This window comes from Topomyia yanbarensis, chromosome 3 (genome assembly GCF_030247195.1).
Source record: "Topomyia yanbarensis strain Yona2022 chromosome 3, ASM3024719v1, whole genome shotgun sequence".
NCBI lineage: Eukaryota > Metazoa > Arthropoda > Insecta > Diptera > Culicidae > Topomyia > Topomyia yanbarensis.
In genome coordinates, this window is record NC_080672.1 from 180,117,274 (window position 1) to 180,132,219 (window position 14,946).

The 14,946-nt window shown below is 39.1% G+C and overlaps 1 protein-coding gene and 1 long non-coding RNA gene across 3 annotated transcripts; one reads left to right on the forward strand and one right to left on the reverse strand.

The window, feature by feature from the left end:
* Positions 1-9,574: 9,574 nt before the first annotated feature.
* LOC131693768 (c-Myc-binding protein homolog) lies at positions 9,575-10,271 on the forward strand. The gene is made up of 2 exons (XM_058981897.1): positions 9,575-9,725; positions 9,777-10,271. The coding sequence occupies exons 1-2, from the start codon at positions 9,711-9,713 to the stop codon at positions 10,206-10,208; spliced, it is 447 nt and encodes a 148-aa protein (XP_058837880.1). The 5' UTR covers positions 9,575-9,710; the 3' UTR covers positions 10,209-10,271.
* A 776-nt stretch (positions 10,272-11,047) lies between these two features.
* On the reverse strand, positions 11,048-11,847 carry LOC131693771 (uncharacterized). Of its 2 annotated transcripts, XR_009306320.1 has the most exons (3): positions 11,257-11,847; positions 11,146-11,200; positions 11,048-11,078 (listed from the first exon to the last, which is right to left on the reverse strand). It is a non-coding gene; the product is annotated as an uncharacterized LOC131693771 (long non-coding RNA). The 2 variants fall into 2 exon arrangements; XR_009306319.1 differs by having other exon boundaries at positions 11,055-11,200.
* Positions 11,848-14,946: the final 3,099 nt, after the last annotated feature.

Consider the following 14,946-nt stretch of genomic DNA (forward strand, 5'->3'; position numbering starts at 1 on the left):
ATTAAATAGCAGGGTGTTTTTACGTGACCATAGTATAACGTAGTGGATTTAAACAGATTTATCCAGCAGAATAAGATAGCAAAATTACCCAAAAAGTAAGAGCTGACAGCCGAAGTGAAGAAACACATCCTCTACAGAGGCAAGCAATAACGGAACGCAGCGTAATTCCTCACAATGAATTGCTCTCGTTAGATTAAATCCCAGGAAGTACAATTTTCATTGCATTAAGCCGTGTGGTGTCCGGCGGGCTGAAATCTTTTTGCACTATTTCAGCCAAGAATAGAACCTCTGGGGACTGCTCCCATGTCGTAAGAGGCGACTAACAACATGCTAGGAGTTCCTAGGTCGAGGTATTGCTCCGTACCGAAGACTTAAGGAGTTCCTAGGTCGAGGTATTGCTCCGTACCGAAGACTTAACCTGGACGGACCTTAAGGTTTTACATCATAACCATTATCCATTCTGTATTTAGTGAATCACTGATATATTTTCTGATTCGCTATTCTCGATTGTGTACCAACGTTTTAAGTTTCTTCTGGCGGTTGTATAATAGCCGTAAACGGCAAAATCTAATTCTACACTAAGTAATAGCATATATTAATATACCGGCTCTTCCACGCCAAGGTTTTACTTCCAGCTTTGGTTTAAAAACCAACTTTCATGTAGGAAATTTATTGAATTGGCCTAAGATGGAGCTGTCAAATTGCACAAAAAGTTTTTTATGTTGCAAGCGATCTGTAGATGTGTTAAATTAGTTTTTTTTAATGAAATGTGGAACCGTCTACCGACAAATCTACATTAACGAATACCTCCAAAGTTGACTTCTTGAGGTCTCATGAAGGCCTGACACTAGCTTTATGATACTTTTGCTTTCCTAAACAGTGATAAAAATCTCAACATTCCTGAACTTCACTTTGTCAGGAAATGTAGGGCCATCGGAAGCTAAAAACACAGGCTACACCGGTGTAGTGCGCTGTCAGGGGCGAAAGCGACATGGGAGAGGTGCGAGTCGAGATTTTTTATGGCTTGCGAGTCATCTGGTCTGGTGTTGTGTTGGGTGTTCCGCGGGTGAAAGTAGACATAAACGTTGTACGAAATTCTTGGATTTAGTGATGTCCGATTTTGACAAATTGTTATCTGCTGGTCGAGTGATTTTCGAGAGCCCGATTAGTGTACACTCAAGTTTTTTTTACGCGGTTTTTTTGCGCGGTATTTTTTTTACGCGGTTTTTTTTACGCGGATTTTGAAATTTACGCGGTTTTCATTTACGCGGATTTTGAAATTTACGCGGTTTTCATTTACGCGGATTTTGAAATTTACGCGGTTTTCATTTACGCGGTTTTTGAAATTTAAACGGTTTTCATTTACGCGGATTTTGGAATTTACGCGGTATCCATCAATGAGGTTCCCTTTATCGCGGATTCTTAAATTTAAGTGGTCTTCATTTACGCGGATTTTGAAATTTACGCGGTTTTCATTTACGCGGGTTTTGAAATTTACGCGGTTTTCATTTACGCGGCTCGTATTCCCCGCGTAAAAAAAAACCTGAGTGTATTCGATTAGTAGACCATAACCGATTACTGCGTACAGGTATGAGTCTCTTGGTGTTTTTGGAGAGTCTTCTCGTTTTGTTCCGCGATTTTCAAAGTTGGGTGGTGGCCTCTTTGTGGTATTTTGTGGTGCTTAACGGATATCAGTTGGTTGAGTTACTGGATATTCGGAAAACTGACAGCTGATTATTGATTTTTTTGATTGTTATAATGATTAATCGATTATCTGCGTGAATCGTGTAAAATCCATTACTACATGTATTACCTATGTATTTTCTTGTTAACGGTTTTCTGCGGATATGATTTTCTATAGACTCTTTGCGCCCGGTCTTGCGAGGTGTCGGGGATTACGTCCAGAAGGACTGTCAAAACGTTTTTTTTCCTTTTTGGTTGCGTTTTTTACGATTCGCGGGTCTGTATAAAGTGTCCAAATTTTTTTAAGTCGATGGGATGTAGTTTGCTTCCATTGAGAGTAACGTTGGGAATATTGGATTGAGAAGGGATTCTCTGCATCGGTCTATATCAGCGGTTCTGAAGCATTTTCGTGCCACGGGCCCCTTAGAAATCACCCTGCGATGTTGTGGACCCCCCCACGGTTAAACATTGCTGTCAATATATCATTTTCAGTCTGTTGGGAAGCAAGACTTGATTTTTTATATCCACTCGGAGGAGATATTTTGCTTCGCGGACCCCCAGCGGCGACTTCTCGGCCCCCTTTCAAGGTACCTTTCAATACTTAAAATTAGGGTTTTTCATTTGGGATGAACTACGAAAAATAAAAACAAACATTACCATACCCCAGCGCGAATTCGTCGTGAGATAGCATAACATCGCGCGTGAATAATAGTTACAAAAGCCGGCTTGTTCGTCATGACTATAAAGAAAGTATATATGCTTATATCGCGATTTAACCTCGATAATTATACTTAGATAGTAAGATAGTAATATTCAGTCAAGTAACAACTTTTCCATTACAACGGGTATCTCCGGAGAGTTAAGACAATCGTATCATATTCAATGTTATTGTTCTAAGATTTTCGATCTTCGTCGGAGTAAAGAAACTTGAAAGTTCCCTTGTCTTATAAAAATATTTGTTCAATCAAAGAAAAGCAATACTCCCGATGGCCGGCTGTCCGGAGTTTAAGTTGCATATCTTTAAGCCTAGAATCCCCAAATTAATACAACAAACGATAAATCTTCTTGAAATTCTCGGCAGCCGGCTGCCCAGAGCAATTATTAACTTATAACGCTTTTGAGAGTCGCATAGATTGTATCACATACCAAGGTGAATCCAGATTTATGTAACTATGTATCCCATCCCACTAACAAAACCTCCTTTCCGTGGTAACCGTGGAGATGCAGAGGTATACACGGTCTCCATAACAACGGTTATCACACTAACATTCCCTTCCTTCCCCGATGACTGTAAGGACGTGACCGGCGCCGTTATTGACACTTCAAAATTTGAAACTCTCGAAACGTGCACACTGAGGATGGGAAGCTACTCCCAGGCTCCATTCGTTGGTTCTTTGTGCAATTTCGCTTGTTCTGGTCAATCACGGAGTAGCAACTACGAATTGTACGGTCATCATGCTCATGCTCATGGAAGTACAATTTTCATTGCATTATTTAGTCAACCGAAATTGAAGTCCTCAGTCGAGAGAGAGAGAGAGAGAGAGAGAGAGAGAGAGAGAGAGAGAGATTGATAGGGTAGCAGCAGCTAGGAATTATCTTTCGAAAGCTAGCAGCGGTCGTAACCAGAACCACCATCGATGCGGAAATCGAAAAGACGCACAAAAAACGCGCTACGATGGCACCCAGATAAAAATCCAGAAGAATGGTATCGACGGTTTAAGGAGATCTCCAAAGCATATAAAGTGCTTCAGATGAGAAAAATCGTCGTATCTATGACCAGTACGACAAGGAGGGTCTGATGACCAACAGTTTCCGAGCGGCACTACCATAACACACGGCACCGGCGACACATTTATATCCACAACATACTAATGACTTATCCTTCCGAAAAAGTGAATGACATCTATTCTATCTAAGCAACAAACGTTTTGACTATGCAGTTTATCATTCGCTGCCTAATTCTAGGGAAAATTTAGAATAGGACGTAAGTAATAATGAGAGATTCTCTTTGGGGTCTTTCTCTTCTGTTCATTACTCGGTCGTTTAAACATTTAGTACTCAACACCTTGCATAATATTCTAGTAAAAATCATCGGTTTTCGATATGTACTACAAAATTAGTGTAAAGTGTTATAGTGACGTCGTAATAATCGAAAGAGAAAGTAAACAAAGGGAGGCTCTCAATGTTACTTACGTCCTATTCCAAATTTTCTCCAGAATTATTCCCTGCCAATTTGAACAAGACAACAATTGCAGATAGCTTTATTGCGGTGCCAAAATGATGCCAACTCGGGATGGAATATAACAAATAATTTCACCTTCCCAATATTTTTCCGGAATGTACAATCCTCTCCATTAATGTCTTCATTTGTCTTCTACGATCAGGATTCTGAATCGGTTATTGATTTTAGGCCAGAATTCTGCCAGAAATCAGTCAGACATCCGAAAAAAATTGTCTTCAAAATGAAAAACACGTCTTCACAACATTTCAGTCTTCAAAATGAAGACAAATCTTCAAATCTGGCATCTCTGAACACGAGTCCAACGATGGACGTTTGTTGAACGTTGTCAAACCCAGCGAGCAAATTTTCTGGCAGAGACCGCTCTGCTAGATTTCTGTAAGTCTTGATTTGGCAGCCCTGTCAGATTTCTGCGCGTACCCTGTCGGGTTAGTTGAGCTAGGGCGAACTCGGTTTCGCTCGCATTTTCTGGCAAATTTTGACAGGAACCGAGCTAAACCCTGTCATAACTCGGACATAAACTGTGCAAAGATTCTGGCAATTCCTACCTGGTAGAATTTAGCACGAATCGAGCAAAACATCTGACAAAGATGTGGCAGGAAGCGTGCAGAGATCTTGGCCATACATTTCTGGCTCGATTCTGGATAAAAGTGAGCAGCATCGGTTGGTGTAACCGCTTTTGTCAGAAACGGTTGTTGCATTTGAGCGAATTCGTTGCCAGAATTCTCGCACAAATCGCGCAAAATGCTCGCAGAAACTCTGCCAGCATCAATTTCGCTTTGCTAAACTTTTGCTAACTCTGGCTCACCCGCACGCACTATAAGCTAACGTCTCGCCGAAAAGGGATTATGGGAGAGGGCACAAAACCAGTGCGATGTTTCAAAAGGGACCAAAACATTTATCTACAAAAAACGTTCAAAATACAATTTTTTTAATAAATCTGTTATATTATTCGTAAAAAAATGGTTAATTTAACACGGCATTGAGTTGTTTGGTCTTTAAATCAAGCTCCTGTTCATAAATGGGAATATAAAGTACGAGGTAATTTTTCAGACGCCATTTTCTCAACATGAGCACATTGTATATAATGCCTTACGAAATGTTGACGTCGAAATGCTCGAAAAAATGACAGTTCAGCGAGTTTGTTTACATGGTGTTAGAAATTTTTTGATTCCGCCCAATACAAAAAACTTGATTCGAATTCTAAGTCCATGTAAACAAGAAGAGAATTCTGGCAACGAATTCGCTCAAATGCAACAACCGTTTCTGACAGAAGCGGTTAAACCAACCGATGCTGCTGATTTTTATCCAGAATCCAGTCAGAAATGTACGGCCAAGATCTCTGCACGCTTCCTGCCACATCTATGTCAGATGTTTTGTTCGATTCGTGCTAAATTGTACCAAGTAGGAATTGCCAGGATCTTTGCACAGTTTATGTCCGAGTTATGCCAGGGTTTTGCTCGGTTCCTGTCAAAATTTGCCAGAAAACGCGAGCGAAACTGAGTTCGCCCTAGCTCAACTAACCCGACAGGATACGCGCAGAAATCTGACAGGGCTGCCAAACCAAAACTTACAGAAATCTAGCAGAGCGGTCTCTGCCAGAAAATTTGCTCATTGGCAGGACGTTCGTTGGACCAATTCCCTGTCAAAAAAATGCGGACGAACATGGTCAGGTGATTTAAACAGTTTGACCACAGAGAACATCAGGGATGCCAAAGGTACTGGTAAACTACATTTTTTTCGGTATATTTACATTTGCACAAGCCGTACAGCGACGCATCGCTACAGCTCTTGCCAGAACGGTAGCCAAATCGAGTACATTTTCCCGTAGAGCAGTAGAATACATTTTTGTTTTGCTGCTGTACTCCGACTGCTCGGTGAGAGTGTGGCGTAGTAATGTTTGTTCTCTCGCTTTGTACACTTTTCTCTGCGTAGTCAAAGGGAGAGGCCCGCATATGAAAGCGATGATGCCGGTCGTGGCGTAAACGAATCGCATTTATTGCCGTAGTTTGTGATTGAATATATTGAATAGATTAAAAATATTAAAAGGTGTAAAATAAGGAAAGAGAAGCTGTACCGCTCGCGTCTGGTGGCTGTACTGGGAGCAGTATTTCTTTGTCATGTTACTGCTTTGCTTACAGACTGCCGTACAGCGCTGGGCGTCCTGCAATAGCAAACGACGGCAGCGTCAAAAGAGAAATGAGAATGTAGGCAGAAAAAATACAGCCGCAGAAAAGGTAGGCATTTTGCATCCTTGGTTGGGATATCCAAACCAGGTGCGCTACTGTCGTCAAGTTTTTTTTGTGGCTGAGTTCAACAGTATTGACAGCGGTTATTCCTCTACCCAAACTAGTCCGGAACCGGTTCGGACTTCCAGCATGAATTCCAACTCAAACGCATCAACCGATAGAGTCGGAATCGGTTGTTTTCTTTGAGCAAGATTCCATACTGAATCCATTCAGGATTTCGAACCGGTTCAAGAATGGATTTGACAGATAGTTGGGATAGGTTGGTGTGGCGGCGCTAGTGTTTATCGTATATTAATTCAAATGTTTACACACGTTTTTTAAATATTTTTGTTCGATCATGGATGTCTGTTCTCTGTGATAAAAGTGAGCAACACCCCAGTGAGCAAATTTTCTGGCAGAGACCGCTCTGCTAGATTTCTGTAAGTCTTGGTATGGCAGCCCTGTCAGATTTCTGCGCGTATCCTGTCGGGTTAGTTGAGCTAGGGCGAACTCGGTTTCGCTCGCGTTTTCTGGCAAATTTTGATAGGAACCGAGCTAAACCTTGGCTGAACTCGGACATAAACTGTGCAAAGATCCTGGCAATTCTTACCTGGTAGAATGCAGCAAGAATCGAGCAAAACATCTGACAAAGATGTGGCAGGAAGCGTGCAGAGATCTTGGCCGTACATTTCTGGCTCGATTCTGGATAAAAGTGAGCAGCATCGGTTGGTTTAACCGCTTCTGTCAGAAACGGTTGTTGCATTTGAGCGAATTGGTTGCCAAAATTCTCGCACAAATCGCGCAAAATGCTCGCAGAAATTCTGCCAGCATCAATTTCGCTTTGCTCAACTTTTGCAAACTTTCTGCTTGCCACGCTGACCGGGACCGGTTGGTTAAACCGCTTCTGTCAGAAACGGTTGTTGCATTTGAGCGAATTCGTTGCCAGAATTCTCGCACAAATCGCGCAAAATGCTCGCAGAAACTCTGCCAACATCAATTTCGCTTTGCTCAACTTTTGCTAACTTTCTGCTTGCCACGCTGACCTGGTAACCGTTTCATTCTCTTTTGTCTAGCACCCGGTCAAACCATTCGAAATTTGATTCGGAATCCTTAATGGAGTCAGTATGGATTCCAAATCAAATGCAACAACCGATTCTGAGTCGGAATCGGTTGTTGCATTTGATTTGGAATTCATAATGACTCCATTTAGAAATCCGAACCGGTTTCGGAATGAGTTTAACTGGGCACCCTCTAAGAACGGTTGGTTTCAAAATCGTCCAATGAAGGACGTTGGTTGGACCAATTTGGACAACGTCCAAATAACCGTTCAACGAACGTCCATCGTTGGACCCGTGTTGAACGATTTTGAAACAATTTTTTGGACGTCTCAGTGGGCAGGTTTGCCATCACCCGGTCAGCGTGACAAGCAGAAAGTTAGCAAAAGTTGAGCAAAGCGAAATTGATGCTGGCAGTTTCTGCGAGCATTTTGCGCGATCTGTGCGAGAATTCTGGCAACGAATTCGCTCAAATGCAACAACCGTTTCTGACAGAAGCGGTTAAACCAACCGATGCTGCTCACTTTCACCCAGAATCCAGCCAGAAATGTACGGCCAATGCACGCTTCCTGCCACATCTTTGTCAGATGTTTTGTTCGATTCGTGCTATATTCTGCCAGATAGAAATTGCCAGGATCTTTGCAAAGTTTATGTCCGAGTTATGCCAGAGTTTTGCTCGGTTCCTGTCAAAATTTGTCAGAAAACGCGAGCGAAACCGACTTCGCCCTAGCTCAACTAACCCGACAGGATACACGCAGAAATCCGACAGGGCTGCCAAACCAAGACTTACAGAAATCTAGCAGAGCGGTCTCTGCCAGAAAATTTGCTCATTGGGCAGTATCGTGATGGAGCTCAGCACTGGTGGACATTTGAAAAATATGCCTGGTATCCCTGCGTCTCAGTGGGTGGGTTCCCACTGAGACGTCCAAAAAATTGTTTCAAAATCGTTCAATACTGGTCCAACGATGAAAGTTTGTTGAACGGTTATTTGGACGTTGTCCAAATTGGTCCAGCGAACGTCCTTCATTGGACGATTTAGGCTGTGAACCATTTGGCGATTTTCTTTAACTTTTAGTTAAAATTTGACAGTTCGAAAGTTATTTTCTCTTGAATGGAAAAATTTAACCGAGAGAGCGAACCATTTCAAAAGTTGACATATGGATAGTTATTTAGAATTGACAGCTGCGATGACCACAAATTGGTAGAGGTGTGAACATTTGTCGATATTTTAAAATTAGTTTTTTTCTTATTACATTAAGTATGACAGTCATAGCCACGAAAAGTAAACATACACATCCTGAAATAACTCAAACAAATCTTAACACAACACGTTATCGTTTCCATTTTCATCCCTTAATTTTATATTGAAAAATATTGACAACCTCAATTAGGTACAGAAAATGTTTCCACCTTTTTATTCTGCATCATGGGAAAAATTTTAACCATCGAGCTGTCAAATTTAACTATCGCTCTGTCAATTTTAACCATGCTCCAGAGTAGGGTTATTTTGCAAATAACTTTCGAAGTGTCAGATTTTAACTAAAAGTTAAAAATTTCACCAAATGGTTCACAGCCTTAGAAAACAACCGTTCTTAGAGTGTTGTCTTAGTTTTGAAGTCAATTTTTTCGGACATCTTGTCTCATTTCTGTCAGAATTCTGGCTCAATATCTTCAACCGATTCAGAAGACTGATGAGCCGGAATTCTGGTTGGTTCTAACTCGCATTCCGGCTCCAGTAACACAACCGATTCTAACTAGAATCGGTTGTGTCGCTGGAACCAGAATGCGAATTAGAATAGAATCAGTCAGCATTCCGGCTGAGCTTAACTGGGATCCCTGGTCATCAATCAAAATCAGGGATGCCAGGTGCACAGATTTATCTGTGTTTCACAGATTTTCAACATGCTGCACCCCGGTCAAACCATTCGGAATTTGATTCGGAATCCTGAATGGAGTCAGTGTGGATTCCAAATCAAATGTAACAACCGATTCTGAGTCAGAATCGGTTGTTTCATTTGATTTGGAATCCATCCCGGTCAAACCATTCGGAATTTGATTCGAAATCCTGAATGGAGTCATTATGGATTCCAAATGAAATGCAACAACCGATTCTGAGTCGGAATCGGTTGTTGAATTTGATTTGGAATCCATAATGACTCCATTCAAAAATTCGAACCGGCTCCGGAATGAGTTTAACTGGGACAGATTGCAAAAACTGCACAGATTTCCAGTTTTCTGTGTTACCGCACAGATTTTCACAGCTTTCTTCTAGAATGCACAGATTAGCACAGATTTCTCAATTTTTTACCTTGCGCTAAATTTTTGACTCGCACTAAAATAAAAAAAAGGTCAGCACATCTTGTTTTCAGCCAAATTTGGCAGGTTTTCCGCGTGACATAGATCGACACAGCTTTTTAAATGGGCCGCGCACAGATTTTTCAAAATATCACCTGGCATCCCTGATCAAAATTATAATATCGATTTATCGCATTTCAACTGATCAAGATGTCGAGTTTTAAGGTAATGTTCAATTAAGAATTTGAAACTCCATTCAAATTAAATCACTTTCAGCCTATCGACGGTTCGAAGGAGGACTTCCGGAAATATCTGGATCGCAAAGGTGTAATGGATGCAATCACCAAAGTATTAGTGAAATGCAATTCAGACCGTCCGGAAAATGCTTTAGAGTATTTATTGGATAACCTCGGAGAAAGACTCAAGGATAAAGATGTAATCGCTAGATTGGAAAGCGAATTGATTGATGCTCGGAAAGAGATAGAAGTGCTAAAACACGATATTGTCTCACTACGAGCGAAATGTACTGCTACAGACATTTCCACTACTCATGATTCCATGCGTGATCAAACACATAATGGACCTTCATTACAAATTGAACAAAATAAATCAAAAGAGGAATCTCTAGAGGAAAAAGAGATACCCGAGACAGCGGAGAAGGTGTTGGATTTGGTTCAATCATGCTCAGATGCATCAGGATTGCAGTAACCAATTGTTCGAAGACATTAAAGTAGAAATAATTATGGTAAATAGATGAGCGCGTAAACAATACCATTTACTTTTGTCCAACTAATTGACATAAAAATTTCGTTGCTATCCATATCATCACTGGTGCAATTTATGATTAAACATGCATTATCGATCGAATCTTTCCAGTTACCCACTGAGACGTTCAAAAAATTGTTTCCAAATCGTTCAACACGGGTCCAACGATGGACGTTCGTTGAACGGTTATTTGGACGTTGTCCAAATTGGTCCAACGAACGTCATTCATTGGACGATTTTGAAACCAACCGTTCTTAGAGGGTAGTGTGAGTAGTACTTGAGTCCAGCGTGACCAAAATTTAACCGTTGTGTGTCCAACAAAAAACCTCTACCTTGGTTTCCCCAAATCGAAATGCTCATAACTATGGCTTTCTTTAACCTTCCGGCAGTTGCGCTAATGCTCTGAGTGCACGCTGCTCTGAAAACCTACACTGTAAATAATCCGCACATTGAACTTAAGTGTTTTACACTTAATTTTGCCGCAACTGACTTAACACTTAAACTTTGTGTCAAACAATTGATAACGCACTTCTTTGAAGAAACGTTAATATCAATAGCAGCCACACTTAGGTTTCATATGCATGGAGTATTCTAATTAAGTGTCTGAGAAATGGGTTTTAAATGTAATCCATATACAATTTAAGTTTGCATCAACTTAAATATCATATTATTCCTTATAAAAGACATGTGCAAAAATGTTAATTTTCAAATGGGGAGAACATTTGTATGTACATAACATAAAAGTTTTTAGTTCAATAAAATATTTTATTTGAATTTAAAAAATACAACTTGATTCATCACTAAATATATTCTCTTAAAAGAAAGAACAAATAAGTTAGTGTGTTATTCCTAAATATTAAATGAAATAAAAATGGTTTACCCGTAACGCGTCTCTTCTTTGGTCCTGTTTATATGAAGTCCGTCAATTAAATTACCTGCAAGCACAACATTATTTATCAATCATGCAATCATTTTTTATAAATTTACTTACCATGCAAAACATTCTGAATACGCCATGCAAACCTCGATTTAAATATTAATTTCTGCATATTTTTTGCCGCCATGTTTCCCCAAATCAATGTTGTGAAAAATCAACTTGTCTCTAAGTGTTTTCACACTTGATGTTGCCGAAATAGTCAAAAATAATGAATTTCATGGGCAAAACATATATGATTAAATAATCTGACTCTTAACATTCATATGTAATGACAGTTAATAATACTATCACGTAGGACGCTTGAATTTTAAGTGTTATTTTATTAAAGGACACAAGAAAAATTCTTGAGTTTTCAATGTGGTTCGAAACTTAAATCTTATGTGCCAAATAACTTCGTAAATAAGTGTACATTATTCGCAGTGATGGGCAAAACATTTACTATTTAATTCGCTGACTCGAAATTCAATTGACGTGACACTTAATGTTGCCGCAATTGTTATAAACATGGATCTCATGGACAACACATTTATGATTTATAGCGCTCAAACTTAAAATTTAAACGCGATGACACTCGACCATGTCATAGGGTGGCATACTTAGTTTTGAAGTGTAATTTTATTGAGAGTTAAATGGAAAGTTCTTGAATTCTCAGTGTGGCTTGAAACTTAAATCTTATGTGTCAAATCTCTTCAAAATAAAGTGTAAATTATTTACAGTGTAGCGAAATAATCCTAAGCGAACCCTACACAATGCAGGAATATATTAGCGGCCCTTACACATTCAATATTTTTGTCAAAACCAGTATTGACGATATTGCTACAATATTTCAGTCCCGTTTAGCGGGCCTTAAGCGGCCCTTACACGTTCAATATTTTTGTCAATACCAGTATTGACGATATTGTTACAATATTTCAGTCCCGTTTGAAATCCACATCGTCAATATTTTTTTTCCATTACACGTACAATACTTTTGTCAATACTCTCTAGTATTGACAAAAATATTGAACGTGTAAGGGCCGCTTTATACGTTCAATATTTTTGTCAATACTAGACAGTATTGACAAAAGTATTGTACGTGTAATGGAAAAAAGTTGTATGGACGCTGTCGATTTCAAAAGCGGACCCTACACGGGACAACAATATTGTCAAGACTGCTAATGGTAATACTTTCATGGAAATATTTAAGAGATGGCACTGCTTCAGTGGTGGTTATAGTGAATTTAAATGTATGGGAAAGATATTAAAACTTGGGATTTTGGAGAAACTATAATATTGTGGTTGTAAAATGAATACACATTTGATGTAGAAAAAATATGGGAACAGTTTGTAGAAGTTTATTTAGATACTTACTTGAAAATTTTCATATAAAATCTAAAAAAATTGTTTGCGCCCATACATTTTACTCATTGGTTTCCACCAAGAAAAGTTGAAACTCTTTCTCTCACAACTCTCTGTTTCACTCGTTTTGACAGCAGATTCCCAGCTCATCGCAATCGGAATGATTTCTTTTAGAATTTAAGCGCAAATGTAACAACCGATTCGAAAACCGATTCATTCAGGATGGGTTGTGGCCTTCGGTTGGAATTCCATCATAAATCAGCCCATATTCCAAATCTCATTCCGAATGTAATTTACTGGGATGAGGATATTTTATGGTACGGACATCTATGTGTCGTCATAAAGAAGCTCTAGTTTCATGTATATTGCTAGGATAGGATCCGCCAGCTCTGTCTTCTGTTTTTGAACCAATTCTGAACCAGCTCGTGATTGGACGAAAGTGACATAGGCAAACCTTCGACTTGGAAACTAAAAGTACCAAAGGGCTGCTTGGAAGTGTTGTCATATTGTGATATCAAACATAAAACGACGATTGTTAACCGTGTTGATTTTTTTTGTTTTCTCGAGATACCGCTTTCTTTCTATAACATCCGTCTGTAATTATGAAGTGCAGGCATTCCCGAGAGATCCGGTAGCGCGGTTATCGTGGATTCTGTTCTGTGTGCGGAGTAATGCGGAAATGCCTCTTTTCGAAATCAACAGGCTGTGTAGCGTAAGTATGAAAATATTTTGAGCATCATGTAAAAATTGTCTTTGTTCCAGTACCGAGTAAATTGGAAGTACTGAGCAAACAGGGAGAAAGTTATCCCGGAAGTCGCTTCTTGTTCTTCCTTTGGTATTATCGATACAGTTGAATTTTACAGTTTTCAACTGAATCGATCATCGGTGTAAATAGGAGAGTGTATTTTCTACTGCTGTTTTCTCCGAAACAATCACATGTAAAAACCTATACATTCCTCCAAAACAAAAATTAAACCTTGCAGAAAAGTAGTTTTAGAATATTTAAAATAAATCCGAACAGAGAAAATTATTCTTGTGACAGAGGTTGCTTGACTCAGAAAGCAACTTACAAAAATGAAGAGGCGTAAAGATATTTTTCGTAATGTCCAACAACGAATATATATTATTTTGTTTTGCTGTATTCCGATGAAAAAAAAACGTTATGATCGTTTACATGCGGATATAAAGACTAAATCTTTGATTTTTTCATGAAATTGGTACATAATATAGAATATTTTAATCAGAACAAATATACGACCGAAACAAAACAAATATTTTGGCAACATTGGTCGAGTGGGGGTATGTCGTTTTCAACAGGGTTTAGTAAAATATAAGAAGAAGCCAAAGAGAATAGTGAAAGAGACGCAGAGTGAAAATCAGTCAAAACGGCAACACTCCCTTTACGATGATTTCAACACTAGAATTTGGCAACCGTTTCCACAGGCAGCACTTTAAATGACTCCTATTATATTTTGAAAACAAACCTTTTATCGATCGTTGGATTTGTTTATCAAACGATGTGCATTTTGAAACAAAGAGATGAAATAATTCTAAAGCTTGTTTTTACTCATACATAGACTCTAGAATGCACCTTACAATCACGATTGCACTAAATTCTGACGAAAATTCAAATTTCTTTTTTGATAGATTTACAATACTTATCTCCTCCAACTCAGGCATGAGTAATGTTTATTTACATTGCACGATTGGTCTGCTCAATAAGGTATTTTTGGCTTCACACTATTCGTCTCTTTCCCTATTCTCTTTGGAAGAAGCCAGCTGGCGGATCCTATCCTAGGTATATTGCAGCAAGATGTTTAAAATGTGGTAAAGCGCACCCTATCATATAACGTAAGCAGAAACGACATAAACTACTCAATACAGGTCGGACTCGATTATCCGGGGATTTGAAAAAAATCTCACCCCGGATAATCGAATCACCCGGATAATCGAATCAAATTTTTTTTTGCGTTTTTTCATGAATTTAAGCTTCATTCGTGGAGAAATTGGAAATAAAATGACCAGGACAAATTTTCCTATTATGGTAAATATAAATGTACCTATTTTGGCCCTAGTCGATTTTTCAGACTTTCAGGGTGTGATTTGTATTTTCAGTTGGTTTTCATTTATTATTCATATTGGTAACGAGTTCACGATATCAGTTGCTTATAGCTATTTGTACAAGAATTCGAAGATAAACTTTTTAATAAGGTATGTCTTTTGTAATACAAGTCAAACTCGATTACCCAGGGCTTAGATTTTCCGAGGTAACTGATTCGATTACTCGAATACCAGAAAAAAATTTAATAAGTAAACTGGGGGTCGTCTGTTTCTTGGCTCCAGTTTAATTTACGTGGAGTGTCACATATCACAGCTAACATGTCTAGTCATTCTAATTAGAAGAGT